The sequence below is a fragment of the Astyanax mexicanus genome, chromosome 1, assembly GCF_023375975.1.
Source record: "Astyanax mexicanus isolate ESR-SI-001 chromosome 1, AstMex3_surface, whole genome shotgun sequence".
Taxonomy (NCBI): Eukaryota; Metazoa; Chordata; class Actinopteri; order Characiformes; family Acestrorhamphidae; genus Astyanax; species Astyanax mexicanus.
The window spans coordinates 77,884,227-77,906,001 of NC_064408.1; the positions used below are offsets into that span (position 1 = coordinate 77,884,227).

At 36.8% G+C, this 21,775-nt stretch overlaps 1 protein-coding gene across 2 annotated transcripts in view; it reads right to left on the reverse strand.

The window, feature by feature from the left end:
* Positions 1–21,547, reverse strand: part of syndig1l (synapse differentiation inducing 1-like) — a 64,470-nt gene extending 42,923 nt beyond the window's left edge. The window contains exons 1-2 of one of the 2 annotated variants that reach the window (XM_049483648.1): positions 21,366–21,547; positions 4,599–5,211 (exon numbers count right to left, since the gene is read on the reverse strand). In XM_049483648.1, the coding sequence (XP_049339605.1) occupies positions 4,599–5,081 (483 nt within the window). In that variant the 5' untranslated portion in view covers positions 5,082–5,211; positions 21,366–21,547. Of the gene's footprint in view, positions 1–4,598; positions 5,212–21,082 lie in introns of both variants that reach the window. The other variant, XM_022663365.2, reaches the window with a different exon arrangement.
* Positions 21,548–21,775: the final 228 nt, after the last annotated feature.

Below are 21,775 nucleotides of genomic sequence, written 5' to 3' on the forward strand. Positions count from 1 at the left end.
GCACCGACACCACAAGTGACACATCAAGTGATATCTCTCACCTCCACCTTCTAAACACAGACCCCGCCATCCTCATGAGACCATCTCATGTACGGATATCCAGCATGTCATCACCTGACCGTACACTAGAGTTGATTAAAACCTCTCATCCAGTTAATTAAGCAGTTTCACACTGAGAAGTAGGTTAGTGGGTGCACTAGTTTGACGTTTGTTCACTGATGCACTGTAATCCATATCGGTATGTAATTATTTGAATGTCTAAAAATGATCCAGTAATCCAGCATGATCCGGGATCATAGAGAGCATCATTGATTTGAAGCCCAGATCATGCTGCTCGCCATCAGCAGGTGGAGGGCGGGTTGTGGGAGTAGTGTAATGTAGTAGAAGCACTGAACTGTTTTTTGTTGGTATGTCTGGTCTGCTGGGACGTTCACAAAATTCAATATTCAATAAATATAACTTTTTTGTATTTGTAGGTGTCATTTCTTTTTTTTATTTTAGAGGAGATATAAATACATAAAATCTAGCAACATTAATAAAAATCTGTGAAAAATTCTTTGCATTATCGTCTTTGGACAAATGTTTCATTTTGTTCAGTTTTTTGTTTTTCAACAAAATATTTCATTTTCATCTTTCTGTTTATAAGGAGATTTAGTGATAGTGGGAGTTTATATGAATAGGGATTATGTAATTGGCCATCTAAATTGGGTAGAAAATTAGATCAAATAAAATAAAAAAAAAACATTCGTAATACTGTACAGTAGGGGTGGGCAATATTATATCGTATACAATATATCGTGACGCAGAAATATCGTGATATTAAAAATCCATATCGTGATAATAGACATGTTCTGTCTTAAAAGTAGTCTATTATTTACTGTGACGCTTTAGGTGTATTTATTGTATAATTGTTTTAGTTTGCAGTTTATATGCATGCACTAAATATTCTGCAATATTTTTGCTGCATTATATTATTTTATGCTATATTATTTATTTTGCCACATTATGATTATGCTGTTATACTCTTATACTATATTCCTGAAATTACTTAATTATTTTTTTGTTTTCCTATATCGCCAAGTTTATCGTTATCGCAAAAATACCCTGAAATATTGCAATATTATTTTAGAGCCATATCGCCCACCCCTACTGTACAGTACTGTCCAAATGCTTTAGGCACCTGTGGCAATTTCCATAAAGAATAAGTGTCTTATCAATGAAGTAAGTGTTTATTAGCTCAGTACAAAACTAGCATTACAATAAATACAAACAGCAATTTTACATCATTTTTTTCCTTAAAACATCTAATCTCTCCTCATCTGAGTTTAATAGAGTTATTTCTAGTTCTCATCATATCATTTGGTAAATTGGTAAATTTGGTCAATAAGGTGAGCTGCTGATGGAACTGAACATATACACATGCTGACTAAGGGCATCCATGAGAAATTTGGAACTACACTTTGTTCTTCAGCTTGGCTCACAGGATATAACATAGTTAAAAATGAGAATTCCCCTGTTACGTTTTACTGTATGTATGTTTATTTGCATCTGTTAAAATCATATGTGGTGTTTTTTCAGGTACAAAACACTCATATTGCTGAGATAAATGGATTAGTGTATTTTGCTTTGCTGCCTAAAACTTTTGCACAGTACTGTATATTAACTGAAGTTAATAATACTACAGATTATAAAAGATGAATATTCATAGTGCTATATGTAATGTTTTACTGCAGTATTAACGTTTGCAGGTGAGAAATGAACTGGTCTGGATGAACCTGCATCTAAAGCATCTGTTCATTCGAGTGCTCTTGCAGTCTTATAAAACTGTAGGCTCTAGTAAGTCAAAACTAATGCTTCCCAAGAGACTTGAGCTAGAGCTATTTAAAGCCAGCTGTCAGGAGCCCTGAAGAGCTGCTCGCCGATTTTATTAATCAACCCCATCCAGAAGCAGGTGAAAAGATATGCACAACCTGTGTTATTCTTTTTCTTTCTCCTCATCAGTGGTCGAATCCTGAATACAGGACCACTGTCGGCTGCATATTTGCGTTTGGAGGACTAACCCAGCAGTGATAGTGAGGTGTTTAAACAGCCTGTTTAAAAAGCCTAGCAACACTGCGGAGCCTGAAACGCTCATAATAGCACATCACACGCTGCCGTCCCACAACCGCGACAGTATCTCTGCAGAGTGGGGAATGAACCACCGCTCAAATAAAATATCTGGTCAGTGGTTTCTTATGGTGGTTCCTTTCTATTGATTAATGAGGTAGTGTGAGACGCGGCTGTACTGTGCAGATTACAGACTCTGACTGAAGGCATATTAATATAGAAATACCTTTACTCTATGTCCAAATGTTTGTGGACAGCCTCTCTAGTAAAGGTATTGAACTACTTTTATCTACACACATCGCTGACACACACATGCAAATACACACACAGCTTGTCTAGTCCCTGTAGAGAAACATTGCCAATACTGAATACCGGTAGTGCTTTCTGCAGCAGATATACATGAACCTGTTGGCAACATGTCTAATGCCAGGTGTGTGCTAAGATAAAATAAGATAAAATAAGCCATTATTAATCCCACAGTGGGAATATCTGCAATGTTACAATAGTGTAGAGGACAGAAGAGAAATGTCAGGAAATATACAATTATGTAAGACACAGATAAAAAAAATTAAAATCTATATATATACAAAAACTACTACAGGGGCATGAATCTCTCAAGCATTATGAAATGATAAAGCTTCATCCAAACTTTTGGAATGATGATCATATAACATCCTAATCTCATTATGCAATTAAAATATCAAAGAAGACTTTTCTGGACAGTAAAGACAGTTACTCAAAAAAAAAAATAATAATGAGCAGGTGTCCAATACTGTAAAGACAAATATTTTTTTTTAATCCATTTTTCCATACAGTATTTGTCCACCCGCTTATTATTGCTTTGTTACAAAAGCTGTTTAAAATAATTTACATTTTAAATATGTGTGATTTTGCATGTTACAAATGGTTTTCTTTTGATTTATTTAGGATATTTTTGACATAATTTTATATTTCAATTCAAATGTCTGAATATTCTTATTAGCTCTTTATGGCATGGTGTTTACCTCAGGCAACAAAACATTTATTTGATGATTACGTCACTCTTTTATTGTTTATTGGATATATATTGCTTTTTTTGTTTTCAAATACTTATTAAAATATTTGTTTTTAATGAATTCATTATGCAGTTACATAACAAGGCAATCATGCTGAATCAGTTGTTCGTAATTTTTTTGATTGATGCATCAACACGAGAAAAAACTAGGCTAAATTCAGACAAAATAAGTTTTTTTCTACAAATATAAAAATCATGCTATAGAGGGTTAATTAAAAGATCATCGGTCTTTAAAAGTGTGCAGTTACATTTTATGCTTTTAACTGATCATATATGTTATCAGAGACATATCAAATGGCAATCCACTAAGAAAAATATAATTTATTACAATTATTAATTGGACAATATATTATCCAAAAATATGCTATCATGACTGGTCTACAGAAGCACAATGTTGGCTTCTGATTTATTGCATAAATTTGTTCAGTTCCACCGGCAGTCATCTCATCTTTATTAATGAAGCAAAAGTAATGCTATATTTTCTTAAGTTTTTTTTTGTAATAGTTGAATAATTTCAACACATATTTATTAAAACTTTCATGGCATAGCATGTTTTTATAAATGTTAAAAGGTATTATACAAACACCTTGATTTCCTTAAAGTTTTCAAAAACACATTGAAATAGCTGTCAGAAAAAAGGCAAAGGAAAGTCGATTGGATGACTGTGAAAATCAAAATGAAAACATTTAATTATTGATATAGCTAAAAGGAAATATTCTGCTTTCGGCATCTGTGTGAACCACACAAATCACAACTGCTAAATCAACAGTTGTTTACTGTGAGCATGGATAAAATCCACAATACAGATATTCATCAGATGAGGAGTGGAAACAGGAAACCCTATCATTACACAAAAAACTATTTGTACAATAACTCACTTACTGTATTTACAATGTATTGTATTGCAGTGTATTGTTCTGCTGTTTGCTTTTTCTTTACTGAAACAAAGAAACGCCAGAGTAATGAAAAGCTGACAGTATTTGTCATTACACGGACAATATCTTAAGATATAAAAAAAACGTAATGTGATTTGTATCTATTCTTTTTATTTGTATGTATGATTGTGTTCGATCAAATTTATTTTAGATTTAGATTTTAGAAAAAATCCAACCCAAACAAAAAAATGATCCCCTTCTACCACCAAAGCTCCCACAGAAGACACATTAGTTTAGGATAAAAAAAAAAAAACATAGTAGTAATTATAATAATTGGTATAATTAAAAATACACAGTAATATATTTAATAGTTTTTTTTTTTTATAACAATCACTAACACTCATCCACATTTGCCTACATATCTATACATATCCCATGATAGAACTATGGACCCTTTTCACATTAATAATAACATATTTCATATGTATTCGTCTTTTCTTTTTCATATGTACACATATATGTGTATATGTGTCTGTGTTGTGTAAATATATGTGCAGCCTCACCTCGTACTCCACGTACTCTTCCTCCACCTCGTAGGACACCGTCTGGATCTTCACCTCGTTCTCATCCAGTAGCTTAGCCTGTGGGTCTTCAGTGCTGGGGGTCTCCACAGTGGCTTCCTTATCTTTCTTTTCAGTGAAGGTGGTCTCGCAGCACTCGCTTTTGTAATCCTTGCCTTTGATGGTGACGTCGTCCTTGTAGAGGATGAAGTTGGGCTTGTAGAAGGCTTCTACGGCCAGGTGCAGGGAAGTGGCATCCAGGAGCTGGGATTTGGCCTTGCCGTTGCTTGGCGTGACCCCGACTTCTCCTCCGCCTCCCCCGACCCCTCCCACACTGCCACCTCCCCCACTCGTCACAAAGTAGTTGATGATGTTCTCCTGGTACTGGTTAGTGGGGAAGTCGCTCCTGTATCCGTAGTCTGCCTTGACTATGTGTTTACTGTTCTTGTCCAGGAGAGGATTCTGCAGCTCGCTTAGGCTTTCCATGGTCCGGTGTCAGAGGGAAAGTGACTGTGTGCTGTTTAAGGCTGGGTGGGAGGTCTGGGGATGAGGGCAGGAGCGACGACCTTGGCTGGACTGATGTGACAAGTGCTAATGGTGTTCAACAGGCCGTGAGCTGAAGGAAGAGAGAGGGAAGAGAGGGACGAGACAGAGAGACAGAGGGAGAGAGAGTAGAGAGGGAGAAATGGATTATTGAACACACGCGGTGAGAACTTTAATATGACTTGGCTGCCAGGACAGCTAAAGCAGGGCAGGCAGCCATGCAGCTATTATCTATAGCGCACTGTATTACTTAGAGTAATACAGAATAATTATTGCATATTGAGCAAAGAAAAAAAAAGAAAAAGACTGCGTCATTTATTTGTGAGGTGCTTCAGAGGCTTAACTTGCTTATGCGAAAAGCAATCCACAGTTTTTTCTAAAGGCGCATCCAGATTTACACCCAGCCGCTTCCCTCCACTGCTCCACTACACACTTCACCTGTCAAGCACAGTGTGATTATCATGAAGATTTCTTAATTAACTCAGGTCTGTTGGCCCATAACATCGCAGATAACCCCCATCAGTATTTGTAAGGAACTCTAAAAGACAACTTAATTAAACTCCAGAGCTGGCCTTGAACTTTATCTCAGAGAAACCTCAAGGCTCATCTTGAATGCAGAATTCATTAAAATGTAGGAAAACAGGAATTCATATTTGCAGGTTCCTGGTGATATAAATATAAAGTTAGAGCTGCAACCATTGTTGCCCTATATGTAAATGTAGAATTTCATTGTCAGCGTGTTGTTAATGTGTGATGAAGTACAGGGGTTGGAAAATGAAACTGAAACACCTCTCATTTTAGTGTGGGAGGCTAAATTGGAGCAGCCTGGTGGACAATCTTCATTAATTGCACATTGCACCAGTAAGGGCAGAGTGTGAAGGTTCAATAAGCAGGGTAAGAGCATGTCTTGCTGGCGCGTCTGTGATCAAGACAGCAAGTCTTTGTGATGTATCAAGAGCCACGGTATCCAGGGTAATGTCAGCATACCACCAAGAAGTACCAACCACATCCAACAGGATTAACTGTGGACGAAGTAAAAACATAAGAAATAATAAAAGGACTTAATGTTTAATTGTCAATTGTTATTAAGTACTATTTATGCATATCCAATTCAATAAAATTATTAAAAAAAAACTCAATAGAATATTTACAGGTATACTAAAATCACCTAAAAATAAAATCATGCATGTGTGAAAGTTTCCTACGATACATTCTGTAATGTTTAGGTTAAAAAAGGTACATCAAATTATCAAAAATACTGTGCACTAAAACATGCATTGGATCGGGAGCCTCAAAAGAATATGTGCAAATGAAGGGCATGAAAAAAAAGAATTGCAACCAATCGACTTTAATCAAAAAATAATCTGCAGATTAATCAACTACTAAAATAGTCACTAGTTGCAGCTCTATATCGTCACTGTCCAATGAAAAACAAGTATTTCTAAAACAGCAACTTTACTGGAGAGAGAATAAACCTTCTAAACTCTAAATGAAAGTCAATGTAAAAAGAGTTTATTTTAGGTCATTTCGAAGTATTTCTATTGGTCCATTTATCAAGAAATGTTGGCAGAGTGTAAGGGATAGTTTGTCTGTTCTAATTATTTAGTAAACTAAAAATCAACAAAAAGAAGACACTTGTTTTTCATTGGAAAGCGACAATATATAGTGTGAAAATATCGGTGGAATCTTGGCCAAATTACACAGTTTTCATTAAGAATTTGTAAACACAGTAGATATGTAGATCAATCTTGATCATATCACACAGTTACATAAAATGTTACAGAAAAAAAAACTCATTAGTTTGGCCTATGCAAAAGTTTGGACACATAAAATGATTATTTTTATTGCTTAAAGCAGCAAAAGAATTTTACATGCAGCTGGTGCTGAGATGAGAATGTTTTTGTCTATGTATATAATTCATGATACATTTTTTTTTCAAAGTCTATTTTAAAACATTGAGCTGTTTTAGGAACCATCCACTTTTCTGTTTTAGCCTTTTCACAGATGGTTTGACATTTGCAATCCAGAAGTGGTTGGTATTTCATGGAATCTGTTCCTACCACCACCAAGAATTAATCCACCCCCATGTTTGTAGCTTGGCAAGGTGCTCTTTTAATAAAATGCAGATCAGTTTTTCTCTACAGTGTTGGTGATAAAGGCCAGAAAGTTATATTTTGACTCCACTGGTGCACAGCATAGTTTATAAAACTCACATCACTTCTCAAGATGCTGTGCACCGTGGGTCAAACAGCACAGGTAAATTTAACTTCTTAGGAATCTGGCATAAAAAGTATGGTTCTTGGTCTTGTGGCTGAGGGGACCAGTGAGCGTCTCACTTCAGCAGCTCACGCTGTCCATGGTACTGCCGCCAGAGTCTCGAGTTTCAGCACCAGTGTTATGGACAGCTTGAAGGAAGCTGTGAGGAAGAGTGAGCACTGTTTGCTCCATGCTGCAAAAGTATAACTTCCTCCCCACCCAAAAAAAGCAGCTTCACTTTTATTTTCAGATATTATGGTGGCTGCTTTGTGATCATGGTGTTCATCAATGGTGCTCATAATTTAGCATAATGCTATAGCTTTCATTTTGAAAGTTAATCAAGACGAACACTAAGTCCCTTGTTTATGACAAAATACTACAAGTGATGAATCAGTTTCTCTGATTTTACTTTTTATAGATATATATTTGAGTAAAATGAACATTGTTGTTTTATTCTATAAACTACGAACAACATTTCTCCCAAATTCCAAATAAAATTATTGTCATTTAGCATTTGTTTGCTGAAAATGAGAAATGTCTAAAATAACAAAAAAGATGCAGAGCTTTAAGACCTCAATTCATGAAAAGAAAACAAGTTCATATTTACAAAGTTTTAAGAGTACAGAAATTAATATTTGCTGGAATAACCATGTTTTTTTTTTATTACAGTTTTTATGCATCTTGGCATGTTCTCCTCCACCAGTCCTACACACTGCTTACACTGATAACTTTTTATGCCACTCCTGTTGCAAAAAAAACAAGCAGTTCAGATTTGATGATTTGATGGCTTGTAATCCTCCAGCTTCCTCTTGATTATATTCCAGAGGTTTTTAATTTGGTAAAATCAAAGAAATTCATCATTTTTAAGTGGCCTCTTATTTTTTTTCTTTCAGAGCTGTATAAAAGCTATATTTAGATGTGTGAATACATTCAATAATTACATATGGATCCTTTCCTATATTAAAAATTAAAAGAAATATTTCCTTTGGATGAAATGGGTGGATTCTATTTTGTAGCACAGAATCAAGTACAAATACATTTTTTAGCACTATATTAATAAATCAATCTCTGGTATCCTTTAGAATAAGGTTTAATATCCGTATCCTTATTATTCAGACTCTGTAGTACCCAGGGGGCTTCCAAGAAACATTTTTCGTGGGCCGCTGTTGTTATTACAAAGGAAATAGACTTATTTGAACATTTTCATTCAACCCTACAGGAAACAAGCTTTTCAGTGATTATATGGCCTGGTGTGCCAAGAGTGGCCAAGCTGTGACTTTAAAGTTGAGCCTTTTAAACAAAAAGCTTAAAATTATATATTTAATATTTACATATTACATGTTTAAGAAGGCAGATACACATTTGAAGGTCCAATATATATATATATATATATATATATATATATATATATATATATATATATATATATATATATATATATTCTGTAGTGTATTGAAAAGCTATAAAGTTGCACACTGCTTTTTAATTAAACTCATGGATGCTGATTTCTACATTTATAAGGCTAAACCCTCGTTGCTCTACTAATTTGATAAAGCAGACACAGCACACATCTGTCATGGCTGGTGGGAACTATCTTACCTTGCCCTCATTAATCTGTGATTAAAATAGCAGCACAATCACACAAAAAGCAGATTATTTTCATGGCCTCTGGTCCATTTGGAGCTGATGGCTCACTATATTATTCATAAGTGGTATAAATGACATCAATGTGAAATTTGTCACAGAAACAGTTCATTCAAAACGTCTGAATCGCTCCCAGTCCATGACGTGCTGCTCTCCAGCTAAATAACGCAAAGCTTGGTTCAGTTCCAACACTCAGACAGTTAGTTGTGGGGCAGATTGATGGGGTCTGAGATGAACTCTCACCTCCTGACTTCCTCAGAACATGACTCACAGCCCTGTGAATCAAACCGACTATCCCTTCCTCTGTTCTCCTCTCTCTCCTCACTGCACTGAATCCTGTACCGTATTGACCTGAATTCTCTATTTAACATCTGCGGCAGATCCATCACTCGCTCCCATTTATTCCCTCCTCCAACCCGACCGTCGTCCCAGCACCTTCCCATGAATAAAACAAAAGCCATTTTTTTTTGGGTGGGACATTTGCCACTTAGTGGTGAATACTGATCTTCTTCGTGGTCTCCAGCGCATTTATATGCTGCTTTCTTGGCAGGAAAAAGAAATTAACTTCAGTGTAAAGATGAGTGAGCTGGGTTTTAAGTTCTCCATCTGCTACACTCTACCCCTGTAAAATGTGGGACAGGACAGGACAGATGTTGATTAGTGTAGGACTTGGGAAATTAATCTAAAATTAATCTAAAAAACAACATTTAGTACTTCTGACCAATTTAAACTTGCCAATATGTATTAATATATATTATATTTTTTTACTTTTACATTTTGACAAATGTAAAAAAACTAAAAAAAAAAAAACTAGAAAAACGTGTTCCAAAAGTGTTTCATGGGTCAGTGGATCCCTTTTTGGTGTGATGTAGAACTTTTTTTTTCTAAAGGTGCATCCATTGTAAAGGTACATTCTTTAGTATATTCTACAGTGCAATATGTCTTAGCCTCGTTATGATGCAAAAAGCTCTTATCGTATATCGTAATATTTAAAACATCACTAGAAATGGTTCTGTTATTCTGTTTAAGTACCAAGTCACTTGGTAGTATGTGCAACCCTATTTGCTAAGAGCATTATGGATGGATGAATGGATGGATGGAGTAATGCAATACAACATATCACGAAAGTTGGTGAAAGATCACGAAAAACTTTTGTCTATGATGCACAATATAATCAAGAAATGTACAACCAATGGCACTGTAGCTAATCTCCCTGGATGTGGATGGTAGAGAAAAATAGATGAAAAGTTTCAATGCAGGATAGTTTAGAAGGTGTATATAAGCTAGGGGTGTCACAATCTCGATATTTTATCGAAATCGAATCGAAATGAGGTCACGGTCTCGAGTATCGAAGTCAAAAAGAGGATCGACGATCCCTCCCGCGCGCGCTAGGCAAATAGCGCAGCGCGCTACGCAAATGGCGCGGCACCAACACAGCGCATCCTATTCATTTAAATAGAGATAGCCACTGCATGAGCGCAGTCGGCGGGAGTGTGATCACTGTTTTTATCTGTCCAACGGGGGAGGGGGGGCGGGGGTTGGGCGCGCAGGTTTTGTATCTGTATCTAACGGAGGGGTGGGTGCGCGCAGGTGAGAGCGTGTGAACTCGCTGAAATGCGTGTGTCAGTGTGACTTGAGAACACTGACTATAGATCACAGTGAGGTGGATTAAAAATCTTAAACTTATAATTGACTACACCTGTTGCTTTCCATTGAATTAAAAAAACATCTTTCTCTCAGATAAAGTAAACACAAGCGTGTTTCTGACTAAAATAAAAGCTTTTCAGGAGAGATATAAGTTATGTGTAAATATTTATAAGACAATACCCACATCACTTATCTAACCAGCCTGTACTGATTTCTGCCCCCCAATAATGCTTTCAATAACCTCTAATAGCCTTTAATAGTCTTCAGTAGCCTTTAAAAGACTTACCTGGCGGCCGTGGTGTGTCCACTAAACTCCGTAGTTATAAACATCCTGAGGTTAGCAGCGCGCTAACTGACCTGTTTATAATGTAATCCCAGCAGTGACTCCGTGTCGGCTGTTCTAACCTGCTGCTGTTAGCTGCTTGGGCTGAAAGATGAACTGTAGTGAGCTGTATTATCCGGTTAGTGGGGTTAAAACCTTTATTTGTTTACAGAAACAGTAAAAACGGACTGGCTGAGCTCTGTAGCCCGTGGCTGGGCTGTACTGAAGTAGTGACTGAGTGAAGAGAGCGGGGCTTGTGCTGCTGCTGCTAGTGGTTGGATGAAGAACTGCAGCTTCATGTAATGAGCAGTTTCACCAGCCATCCACACACAGCTCTGATAAACTGCTTGTTTTAATAGTGCACACTGTTGCTACCAAAAAAAGTCACTAGATGGCATTACCATATATATCTTAATAAATAATAATAATAATATTTATAATATTTATAATAATAATAATAATAAATATATTATTTAAATTTTATGAGGCATAAAATAATAACAAGAAAAAAAAAACAAGAAAATCGAGAATCGAATCGAATCGTGACCCTCAAATCGAAAATGAAATCGAATCGAGGATTTAGAGAATCGTGACACCCCTAATATAAGCAGCCTGAATCAAGTACCAAAGAAATTCAACCTGTCCTGCAGGCTCAGGGTGCATCAGTGTCAGTGCAAACTATCCATCAACATTTATATGAAATTAATCATTATGCCAGAAGAACCAAGAAGAACCCACTGCTGACACAGAGACATAAAAAAAGCTAGACTGCAGTTTGGCAAACTATGCGTGAGTAAGCCAAAATCTGAGAAAGAAAGCGGAGAAAATATATTGTGGAAAAATGAGACCAAGATAGCACTTTTTGGTAAAAAACATCATTCTACTCTCTAATGAATGCAATAAAGCCTACAAAGAAAATAACACTGTAAAAACACAGAAAAAACACACTTTAATCCAATATGGTAGAGGATTATAGATGTTTTGGGGTTGTTTTGCTGCCTCTAGGACTGGGCTGAAATCTATTGATTACCAATCCCAATGGTCACAATGTCAGGAAACTAGATTCGCCTCCAAGGTCTTGGGTCTTCCAGCAGGACAATGACCCCAAACATATTTTTAAAAAAGCACCCAGATATAAATGGAAACAAAATGCTGAAAAGTGGCCAGCGGAAGAGTCCGAATCTAAATCCTATTGACTTGTGGAGAGATCTTAAAATTGCTGTTGGGAGAAGGCCCCCTTCTAAATATGAGAGACCTGCAAAAGAAGCCTGGTCCAAAATTCCAGTTAGGAGGTGTAAAAAGCTTGTTGATAGTTAAAGGAAGCGCTTTTTCCAAAGGGTGTGTAAGCAAATATCTAAGTTTAAGACGGTGCCAATAATTTTGTCCAGCCCATTTTTGCAGTATTTCTCTGGAAGAACTTTATTTATACTTTATTATCTGGAAAAATATCAAGGGTGCCAAAAAATTCAGCCATGACTGTAGATGGATGGATGAATGGATGGATGGATAGATAGATCATATCCTTATCTAGAAGAGCAAACCTTCTGAACGGCAGGGAACATTTAAGCTTGCAGCACATTTCTTTGAGTTGTCACGGTTCTTGCGTTTCCTGCATAACCCTTGATGAGACTTCTAAGAGACTTCCACCCTTTTTAACAGCGTACTGAAGCACAATCTAACACTGCACTGCCGCAGAGCTCTGTTTGTTTCTATGAATATACTTGCTCTCCAACCTCCCTCTATGCACAAACAAGAGCAAAATAAACGTTCAATTGCCATTGTTGGATTTAATCTTATGCCTTGTTAGTCCTCTGACTGTTATTTTTAGGATATTTAGCTGCTAGAGGGCTTGTTTGCATTTGGCACTGTCACTTCATATACTGTGCAACTATCTCACTAGCAAACGAATCCACATGAAAAAAAAAAGGTGAGGGGGGACATGTCACATTTGTGTTTGCCTACATTCCCTGTATTATGCAGGTCACAGCAGATCTCATTTCCATTTTCAACACATTCCGCTAGTAATCTGCACCATAAAGACTGCACGCATCCGTGCGTCACCGGCAGCTTGAAGCATGCTCTTTTTAGCTAAATCTTACTTGTCACAAAGACATGATTCTGAGAGCAAACTGGGAAAAGCAGCAAAGCAAAAAAAATCAACAAATCTGCACTGTGTATTTTTATTCAATGATGATTAAATTTAATTCCAATGTAAATGGTTCCACTGCATCTACTGCTACTAAAAATGAATACAACAGTGCATACAGTATATGTTTGTGTACATGATGTTCTTTACAGGTCTGAAATGCTGTTTTTTTGGGTTTGAGCAAGGCTCTTAAACTGCAGCTAATGGCAATATGTCACACAGTGTCTCAAAGTACTGCTTGACAGATCAGCCTTAATTTGACAAAATGCATGTGCCATATACAGAGCGCTGTTAGTCAGTCAGCAGTGACAGTCTAGCTCAACAAGCCATCTTCCAACACTTCAAAGTGTGCAGTTGAAAGAAAGGTGTTAGTCACATCCAGATGGTATAGCTGAAGGGGTGGAACCAGCTGGAGACTAAGAGTATAGCAGACGTACCTTCAACATACCAGACATTGCATGGTTTCCATGTGTATCCCAAACACACAGAGCATTAACTACTCCAAACCCCAGGTTTATTAAAGTTTTTTTTTTTTTTTTTTTTTCTGTGAAAGCTCACACTAAGGCTGCAAAACATGTCATTTCAGCATGGAAATTGCAATATATGTGCACACTAGTCACAACACATGACATGCAATGTCAACAAAAGGACAAAAGGAAATTGCCTGATGCAGATAATATCTGTCTTCTTATATTTATTTTACTCCATTCTTCCATAATCAAATGCATTATTAATATTATGGCATGCTGGATCATTGACTTAAAATACAAAATGCAATACATATTGCAATGAAAATGTATTGCAATGTCAGTTAATTTTTCAATATTTTGCAGCCCATGCTGATAAATGTTATCAACTGTTTCCATGCTCGCCTCTTCATTGCTGTGCACCTTATCAGTCTTTCAGTTCTTTAGTGGAAATTATACCACAGTTAGTTTCGATCCTGCAATGTGATTGGCTGAGAGGCATTCTATGAGTGCTGTTATCAGCTGGTAATGCACTGTAACCAAAGCTCTTCATGTATTACTCCACCACATACAGAAACCTAGCAGCGACACAGCGCTTACAAACCAAACAGAGCAGCTACAAACAGAGCAGCAATGGAACTATTTTAACTCTCTGAGAGTTTATAACCAAACTGATTGTATTTTCTCGTCCTCTTTAACTCTTTAAAATCTTTCAATAAACAGTGATAATGGAATTGTGGTATAATAATACAATAATACTCTCAAGGTTCATGCTATAATGTGTAATATTGGCACTGAAGTGTATCCCTCTCATGTATTCTTGCCTAAGTATTACATTTAAAGCTAATAACAGCTAAATATGTCATTTGAAGTAAGATACACCCTCACCATGAGAAAACCTTTGTAATTAATTGTAAGGCACAATAACAGGGTTGTAAATACACTCCACTCATGGAATCTAAGCAATTTTTAACCACAATCAAATGATTCATAATGTATACTTACTATTTACACCTTAAAGAACCCTTTCAAATACTTTGGCATCTTCAAGTGCATACAGTCCTGTAGTGCTGCATCCTCGTGTAGCAGAGACCCTCTTCCTCTGCCTCTTACATTAGAGAAACATCTGGATGTACAGTCAATGCGGCAGCACTGCTGTTTTTCGATGCTTTTCAAGAGGCAATGGCAAATAGCTTTGTAGGTTATCTTTACTGGTCAAGTTTAATGTGATCTTCACGCTGTAAGACCAGTCTGTCATTCGCCAGGTACTCAAAGTGAGAAACATAGTGAGATGTGAACTGAAATACTCTCTGTTCTCTGAATGACAGTGTTGAGGAGCAGTGCAGTTTCACATTTTTTTTCACCCCTGAACAATCAATATTGATACTGATATTGACTGTATATGTCAATATTTACTTACATTCTATGTATTACTAATATGTCTATTATAAATAACCTGTATGCTACAACACTGAGCTGATTATAGAAGCTGCAATCCAGCAGAGTAATACGTAGCTAATTTGTAGATACGTAGCTGATTTTTTGATTATCATTCATAGCAATTTGAAATATTTGTAAGATTAAATTAATGTGTAAATGTATTTTTAAAACAAGCTGTTTACTCCCCCAATCCATACAGTCTAGACATGGAAACTATGCAGTAATTCATCTCAATATGCAGCAGCCAACTCATTTGCATATCTCCACGTTGCATATATCCTTTGCATAGTGGCAATGTATCAAACGTGGCCTAAATACTAAGGATAGAGAATCTACAAAGATCTAAAGAATACAAAAAAAAATCACCACACAAACATGAACAATCTTTATTTGTGTTCTCAAACCAAGTATTTAATACTGTCATATTTTGACTACATTAAACAGACAGACCATGGGAGCATATTTACATATTGATAGTTTTTGTATAATACTAAAAGTGTGTATTATGTGAATAATTCAGCAAAGTTTTAATCGAAAACACAATGCAAAAAATATGATAAAACACTTTAAAAATGTACTCTTCAGCCTCTCTAAGAACTGTGATAGCTCACCAACTCGCCAGTTCCGGTTGCTCAGACTCAAAGAGAGGGCAGAGCTTTGTTAGTCTTGTGACTGGTCAAGGTTCAGCTGATATCAGCCTAACCATAAATTTTTAGACCTGCCCATTCTACATACAGCAGAGATTTATTAAACTCTGGGAATATATATAAAAAAAACATTTACACTGGGGACCAGCAGAGCCAAATTAAAGCAATTAGTAACAAAATTCAGATTTAGGTTCCCAGGGGCTTTAAAATGAACCATTGCTTAAGCCATATATGGGGAGGTCTGACATAAGGAAAAAGCTGGCTACAACTATCTGGATTTCATCAGTTCAACTGTGATGTGTGTACGTTCTTCCCTGCTTTTACTTAACAGATTTCATAGGTGTTTTCAAGCAGAACAATAATTAAGCCGTGCTAAACACTGACCTCACCGGTTTGGAACTGAAGAACCCTGATTTAGTGAGATATCTTTATGCACTTGCTGAAAAATGCAAATTTGAGACCTGCCATGTCTATATTTATGCTTATGTATTTTGTACGTCAGTCAAATTAAGTCCATCTTCTGTCAAAGCAGGTGGCTCTTGGCCATGTTACAGGTTTAACACCCCATATTTTTTATGATAAGCAGAAGTCTGTCTTGTGTGACTAACTTAATATTATCTTGTATCATTAGCCACTCTGGTACAGTTAGATCAATGGCAGCCTTCCCATGTGATGAATGATGTCATGTTTTGTGAAATATGACATGTTTTCTAACACTGCCATGTCTGTATTAAATGATGAAACAGTGCAGCTGCTGGATGAGAAAACAGTCTCTGGTGAAATGTTTCACAAGTTCACTTACTCCCATTTGTATAGTGGTTTAAAGCGAAATCCTTCTGATATTTGTACAATGTTTTTAATAGCCCAAATGGATTCAGGGGTTTTTGTGAGATACAAAAGTATAACGGAAGTTCAATCAGAAGCACCATTTTAATTAAATGATTAAATGATTATGCATTTATATGTTTTTCTTTTTTATTTATACTTAGCAAGTATTTGTGTGGTTTTAAAAGCTTACTGACAAACCTGTTATTTTACCTCAAAATGAACCAGCTTTTCTTTTTTGCCGTGGGCTTATAGGGAAAAAATGATGTGATCTATTTTTATTGACTGGTTTACAGGCAATACGATTTCATAACATTCAAACATACACAAATAAATCGTACCTGAAGAAATGTGTAACACTTGCTTGAAGATATTTCATGCATATTTTACGATTCAGAAGGAGCTTTCATCCACTGGTGAAGCACACAACCAGCAGTGAAACACAATGCTGTTTTCTCAGTAACTGACCTTGAAAAAAAATTAATAAATGGAAACTGTACCAATTCCACTCTCTTGCATAGCTATGGCTATGGTAAGGGTAAGGGTTAGGTTAGGTTTAGGTTGGGTTAAAGACTGAATTAGGTTTAGGGTAAGAGTAAGGTTAAGGTGAAAATTACATACAGGTGTAGAAGGCAAAGTTTAGTTTTAGGTTGAGGTGCAGGTTTAATTTAGATTTATACTGTGAAATAGGTGGATGTGTATTTGGGTTTAGGTTAAGACATAGGTTAGGTGCAAATATAATGATTCAAGACTGTAATAAATACGTTTTGGATTTGTTTTTTCAGGCTGAATTTACCTTTGTTTTTCCAGCTCTGTTAAGTTGTGTGTTTAATATTTTTTTTGTGGGGTGCTTGAGGTTTTCAGTATGCTATTCAATGAGCACTCAATATTGAACAATGCCAAGATAAATACAATCAGATCTTCTCAGGGACATTTAAAGCAAACATGTATCCCATGACTCTTATCAGTTTATGTTTATGTTGTGTATTTAGAGATAAACGCCTGTGAGATAAGGCCATTAAATCACTTATGTATCATGTATGTACTTCACATAGTCAGTTCTCCACTGAAGGCCAGAATGATTTGCTATGGCTGTGACAAAGTACTGTGTTGGCCTTGAGTTATTCCACCAGATTTCATGACGTCAGTCTGCTGTCATTCAAGCCAAGCATTTTGGCTTTTGACCCCGGCACAATAAAATCGGAAGCCAAACGAACATGATAGAACTGCAGCCAAGGATGAAGCAGAATATAGATTTTTTTTTTTAATTGCCATTCTTCATAACACTGCCAAGGTGAACACATTCCAACAAAGACATTTGAACAGACTGAAGGCCAAAGTTGTGTCAGAATCACAAAAAGCTGCAGATATAATTCATATTCACCAGTATCGGTTTGCTTATTCTGTATATATACACATATACACAGGCCTCAGTTATGTCCGCTATAGGCACCTTTTGTATTTGTCTCTGCTTTAAAAAGACACATGCCAGAATGACATATGAAGACAATAATACTCTTGCGGCACTCTGTCTCTTCCTCTCTGGCTTCAGCTCAATTCTGAGCAGCTCAAAAGGATCCACATTAGTTACAGAACTTTTCAAGCAACGTGGCATCTTTCCACCCGCAGACATTTCTGATGTATAAAACACTCGGGTCGGAAATCTCAGCTTCAGGTGCTGAATAATTTAGAAAGAATCTGTCGATAGCTCCCCTCACTCTCTTCCACAGCTGTGAGACACTTGAGCACGAGAGTGGCAAGACATGCTTTCATTGCTCATTGATTATGGCACTTCGTTAGCGGCGCTAAGGGGCAACCAAATTCCCTCAGCTTTGTCTTAGTCAGTTAAGCCTTGTGCGGCAATGCCCTGCAGAATTCTAATGGGAAAAAGCCTGAATTGTCCTAACAGGCTTAATGTCTAGAGGAAAAGGGCTAATGGAAATCTTTTATGGAACGTTCTTTTATCGCCCTGAGAGCAAATCCCACAGGCTGAAGTGGGGAGAGATGGGTAACATACGAGCCCAAAAGAAGCTCAAAAAATGTTGAGAGGTTCGGCAGCTCTTTGATCAGGATTGACTCCAGGGGTCTTGGGGGTGCTAATATTCACTCAGGTGCATAATCCCTACCCCGGGTCATATCGAATGACTTGAAGAGTTATCTGAAAACCTCATATTTAGATCGGGGAGATTGTGAGAGGATGTTTTGGGTCTGCAAACACGTTTCAAGTTGATGACGACTTTCTCACACACAAACCTTTATGTCCAACAGGTCAAACTGTAACTACAGCAGATATCTGCTTAAAGTATTTTTATTAACTGTGCTCCATGCAGCCTGCAAGTCACCATGAGCTTTAATGTGAGGCTTTCACTAAGTATATATTGAGATAGACGTCCTACTGTAATTCTTGAAAGTATTTACTTGATCTATAGGCAGCCAAGGCACACACTGGCTTGCCTGGACCCTGAGAAGAAAACACACACACACACACACATATAAATACATATCTATATGTGTGTGTGTGTGTGTGTGTGTGTGTGTGTGTGTGTGTTTGTTGTGTTTGCAAGTCTGAGTAATCCTCCAGGGCTTTAGAGTTTTGCCAGTCTAAATAAATTTTGAAAGCCTACAGCATGTGTGCAGTGTGGATTACTGTCTAGGGTTCAGGGGAGTTCTGTATACTGGCTATACGGTATAATATTTACCCTGCATGGTGTTATAGATGTTATACATAAAATGTAAATAAATATATGCATACACTACGTAAGGAATAGGTCTTTCACAATAACTATTTCTGTTTGGACAATATATTCTTAAATGAATGAATAAATTAAATGTAATAATAATCTGTGTTATTTTAGGTCTATTTTTGTTGCAACTATTAATCCAATTATATAATTTTAAAAGTAATCAACGCCTAATAATTAGGAATATTTGAAATGTGGAATTAAACATAAATAAAGAGTATATCAATATTCTAGAACATTTACATTTTTGTGAATTTACAGGCTAAGAAAAACATAATGTGTAGTATTGTGGTCTGCAAACGAATATTGATTGATGTCAAGCCAATAACGTAATTGTCAATAACGTAATTTTTAGGACTACTAAGGAATATATTATACAGTATTTGTCTTACACCAAATGCTACAACAGGTAGGACTGGGCAATAATTCCATAATTATTTTTTTTTTCTATTGCAATAATTTGATTAATCAAATTACTCTTTTAAAGTAATTTTCTAAATGGGATAATCAAGATCCCATTTTGATCCAAGAAGGAATCTCAGTATCCCAGTAGGTAGATATGTGCTTCTGTCACAAACCTGTAAAGAACTTTTTTTATGTGACAGTGATTTTCATATTTTACACATTTCCTAAACTAAAATACAAATTATATAAAAGCTGCATGTAAGGTTAAAGGGGCTAAACGGTGCTGTTTGTTTACAAATAAAAAAAATTAAATTATTATGTAATTGTTATTTATGAGGAATATTGAGATTATTTTGTGCATTACACGTAGTATTAATATTTTTTTATGAGTTTATAGCCTATTTACAGACAGATATTGACTGGAGTAAAATAAATATACTGTAATAATATTTTCTGTCATACTGTGTAGTTTAGAGTGTGCATGTATATAATTGTTTATGTAACGCTAATGATGAGTTTCTTTGATTTTACCAAATTAAAAAACCTCTGGAATATAACCAGGAGGAAGATGGATGATCACAAGCCATCAAACCAAACTGAGTTGATTGATTTTTTTGCACCAGGAGTGGCATAAAGTTATCCAAAAGCAGTATGTAAGGCTGGTGGAGGAGAACATGCCAAGATGCATTACAAACCAGGGTTATTCCACCAAATATACCAGATTTCTGAACTCCTAAAACTTTATGAATATGAACTTGTTTTCTTTGCATTATTTGAGATCTGAAAGCTCTGCATCTTTATTGTTATTTAAGCCATTTCTTATTTTCTGCAAATACATGCATGAAATGACAATATTTTTATTTGGAATTTATTATTTGGGAGAAATGTCGTCCGTAGTTTATATAATAAAACAACAATGTTCATGTTACTTAAACATACACCTATAAATAGCAAAATCAGAGAAACTGATTTAGAAACTGAAGTGGTATTTTATTTTTTCCCAGAGCTGTAAATGTAACGTTATGTATGTTTATATTGTAGCTACTCGGGGTAGGTAAGCTATAAGCTACGCACACTCTATAGTAGTACACCATATAGTATGCCCTACATACTGTTAGCTATTTATATATTCTTCACCCTATATACTGTATATATGCACTAGATAGAGCTCTATATCCTACAATAAACAACTTAACCTACCTTCACATATAATCCCTTTAGATACCTCTACTCCCTTTCTGTCCACAGTGTTGTTTTTTAGTATTTTTACAGTGTTTAGTACACTCGCTCTATTATCACTATAGTTTCACTATTTCTCTGTGTGAATGTCACAGAGCAGTAATTAGACTGAACACACAGAAGAAAGGAGGAGAGGAGAGAAGAGAAGAGGCTGAAAACACCCACCTCTGCACTCGCATTATCCCAGCGCTGCTGACTGACTGACAGGACGCACAAATCCGCCACCTTCACTGAGAGCATGTCCGCGTGCTGGAGAACAGTCATCTCCTCCCCGGTACAGACGGCAGGAACCACACCGAGTCCGGAAGCGTGTCTCGCGCGCGCGCGGGGAGAGGACGGAGTGAGTTATTAACTACAGCCGGTCCTGCTGTCAGTTGACTGAATAAACCCACAGATTCACTCTTCTCCCTTTTACACACACTTTACACTAGTTTACACAAAAACACACCGTCAGCACGAGCTCCACCGGGCTCCACAGGGGTCTGGAACTGATGGAGGGTCCTGGCATGTCCCTCTTCTTCACGTGTGAATCATTATCTCTGGAGCTCAGTAACTTTCTTTCCTCCACCGCCTCCAGTCCTCCGCTCTGCGCGCTCTCTCTCTATTCATCCAGCCGAGAGAGTCAGGAGTCTATCTCACCGCTCGCTCTCTCTCCACCCGTATTCAAGCAGGACACGCCCCCCTCCACCGCGATTGGCCAGGGTGCTCACACGGCTCTGTTGCTCTGTTTACAACCACAGGCCTGCCGCATGCGTGTAGGTGTGGACTATTAGCCAATCACAGAACAGGGGGGTGGAGCTCTACCTGCTACCCGCCAGTCCTAGTGGAGGGGGAGGAGCGTGCCGGACATGAGGTGGG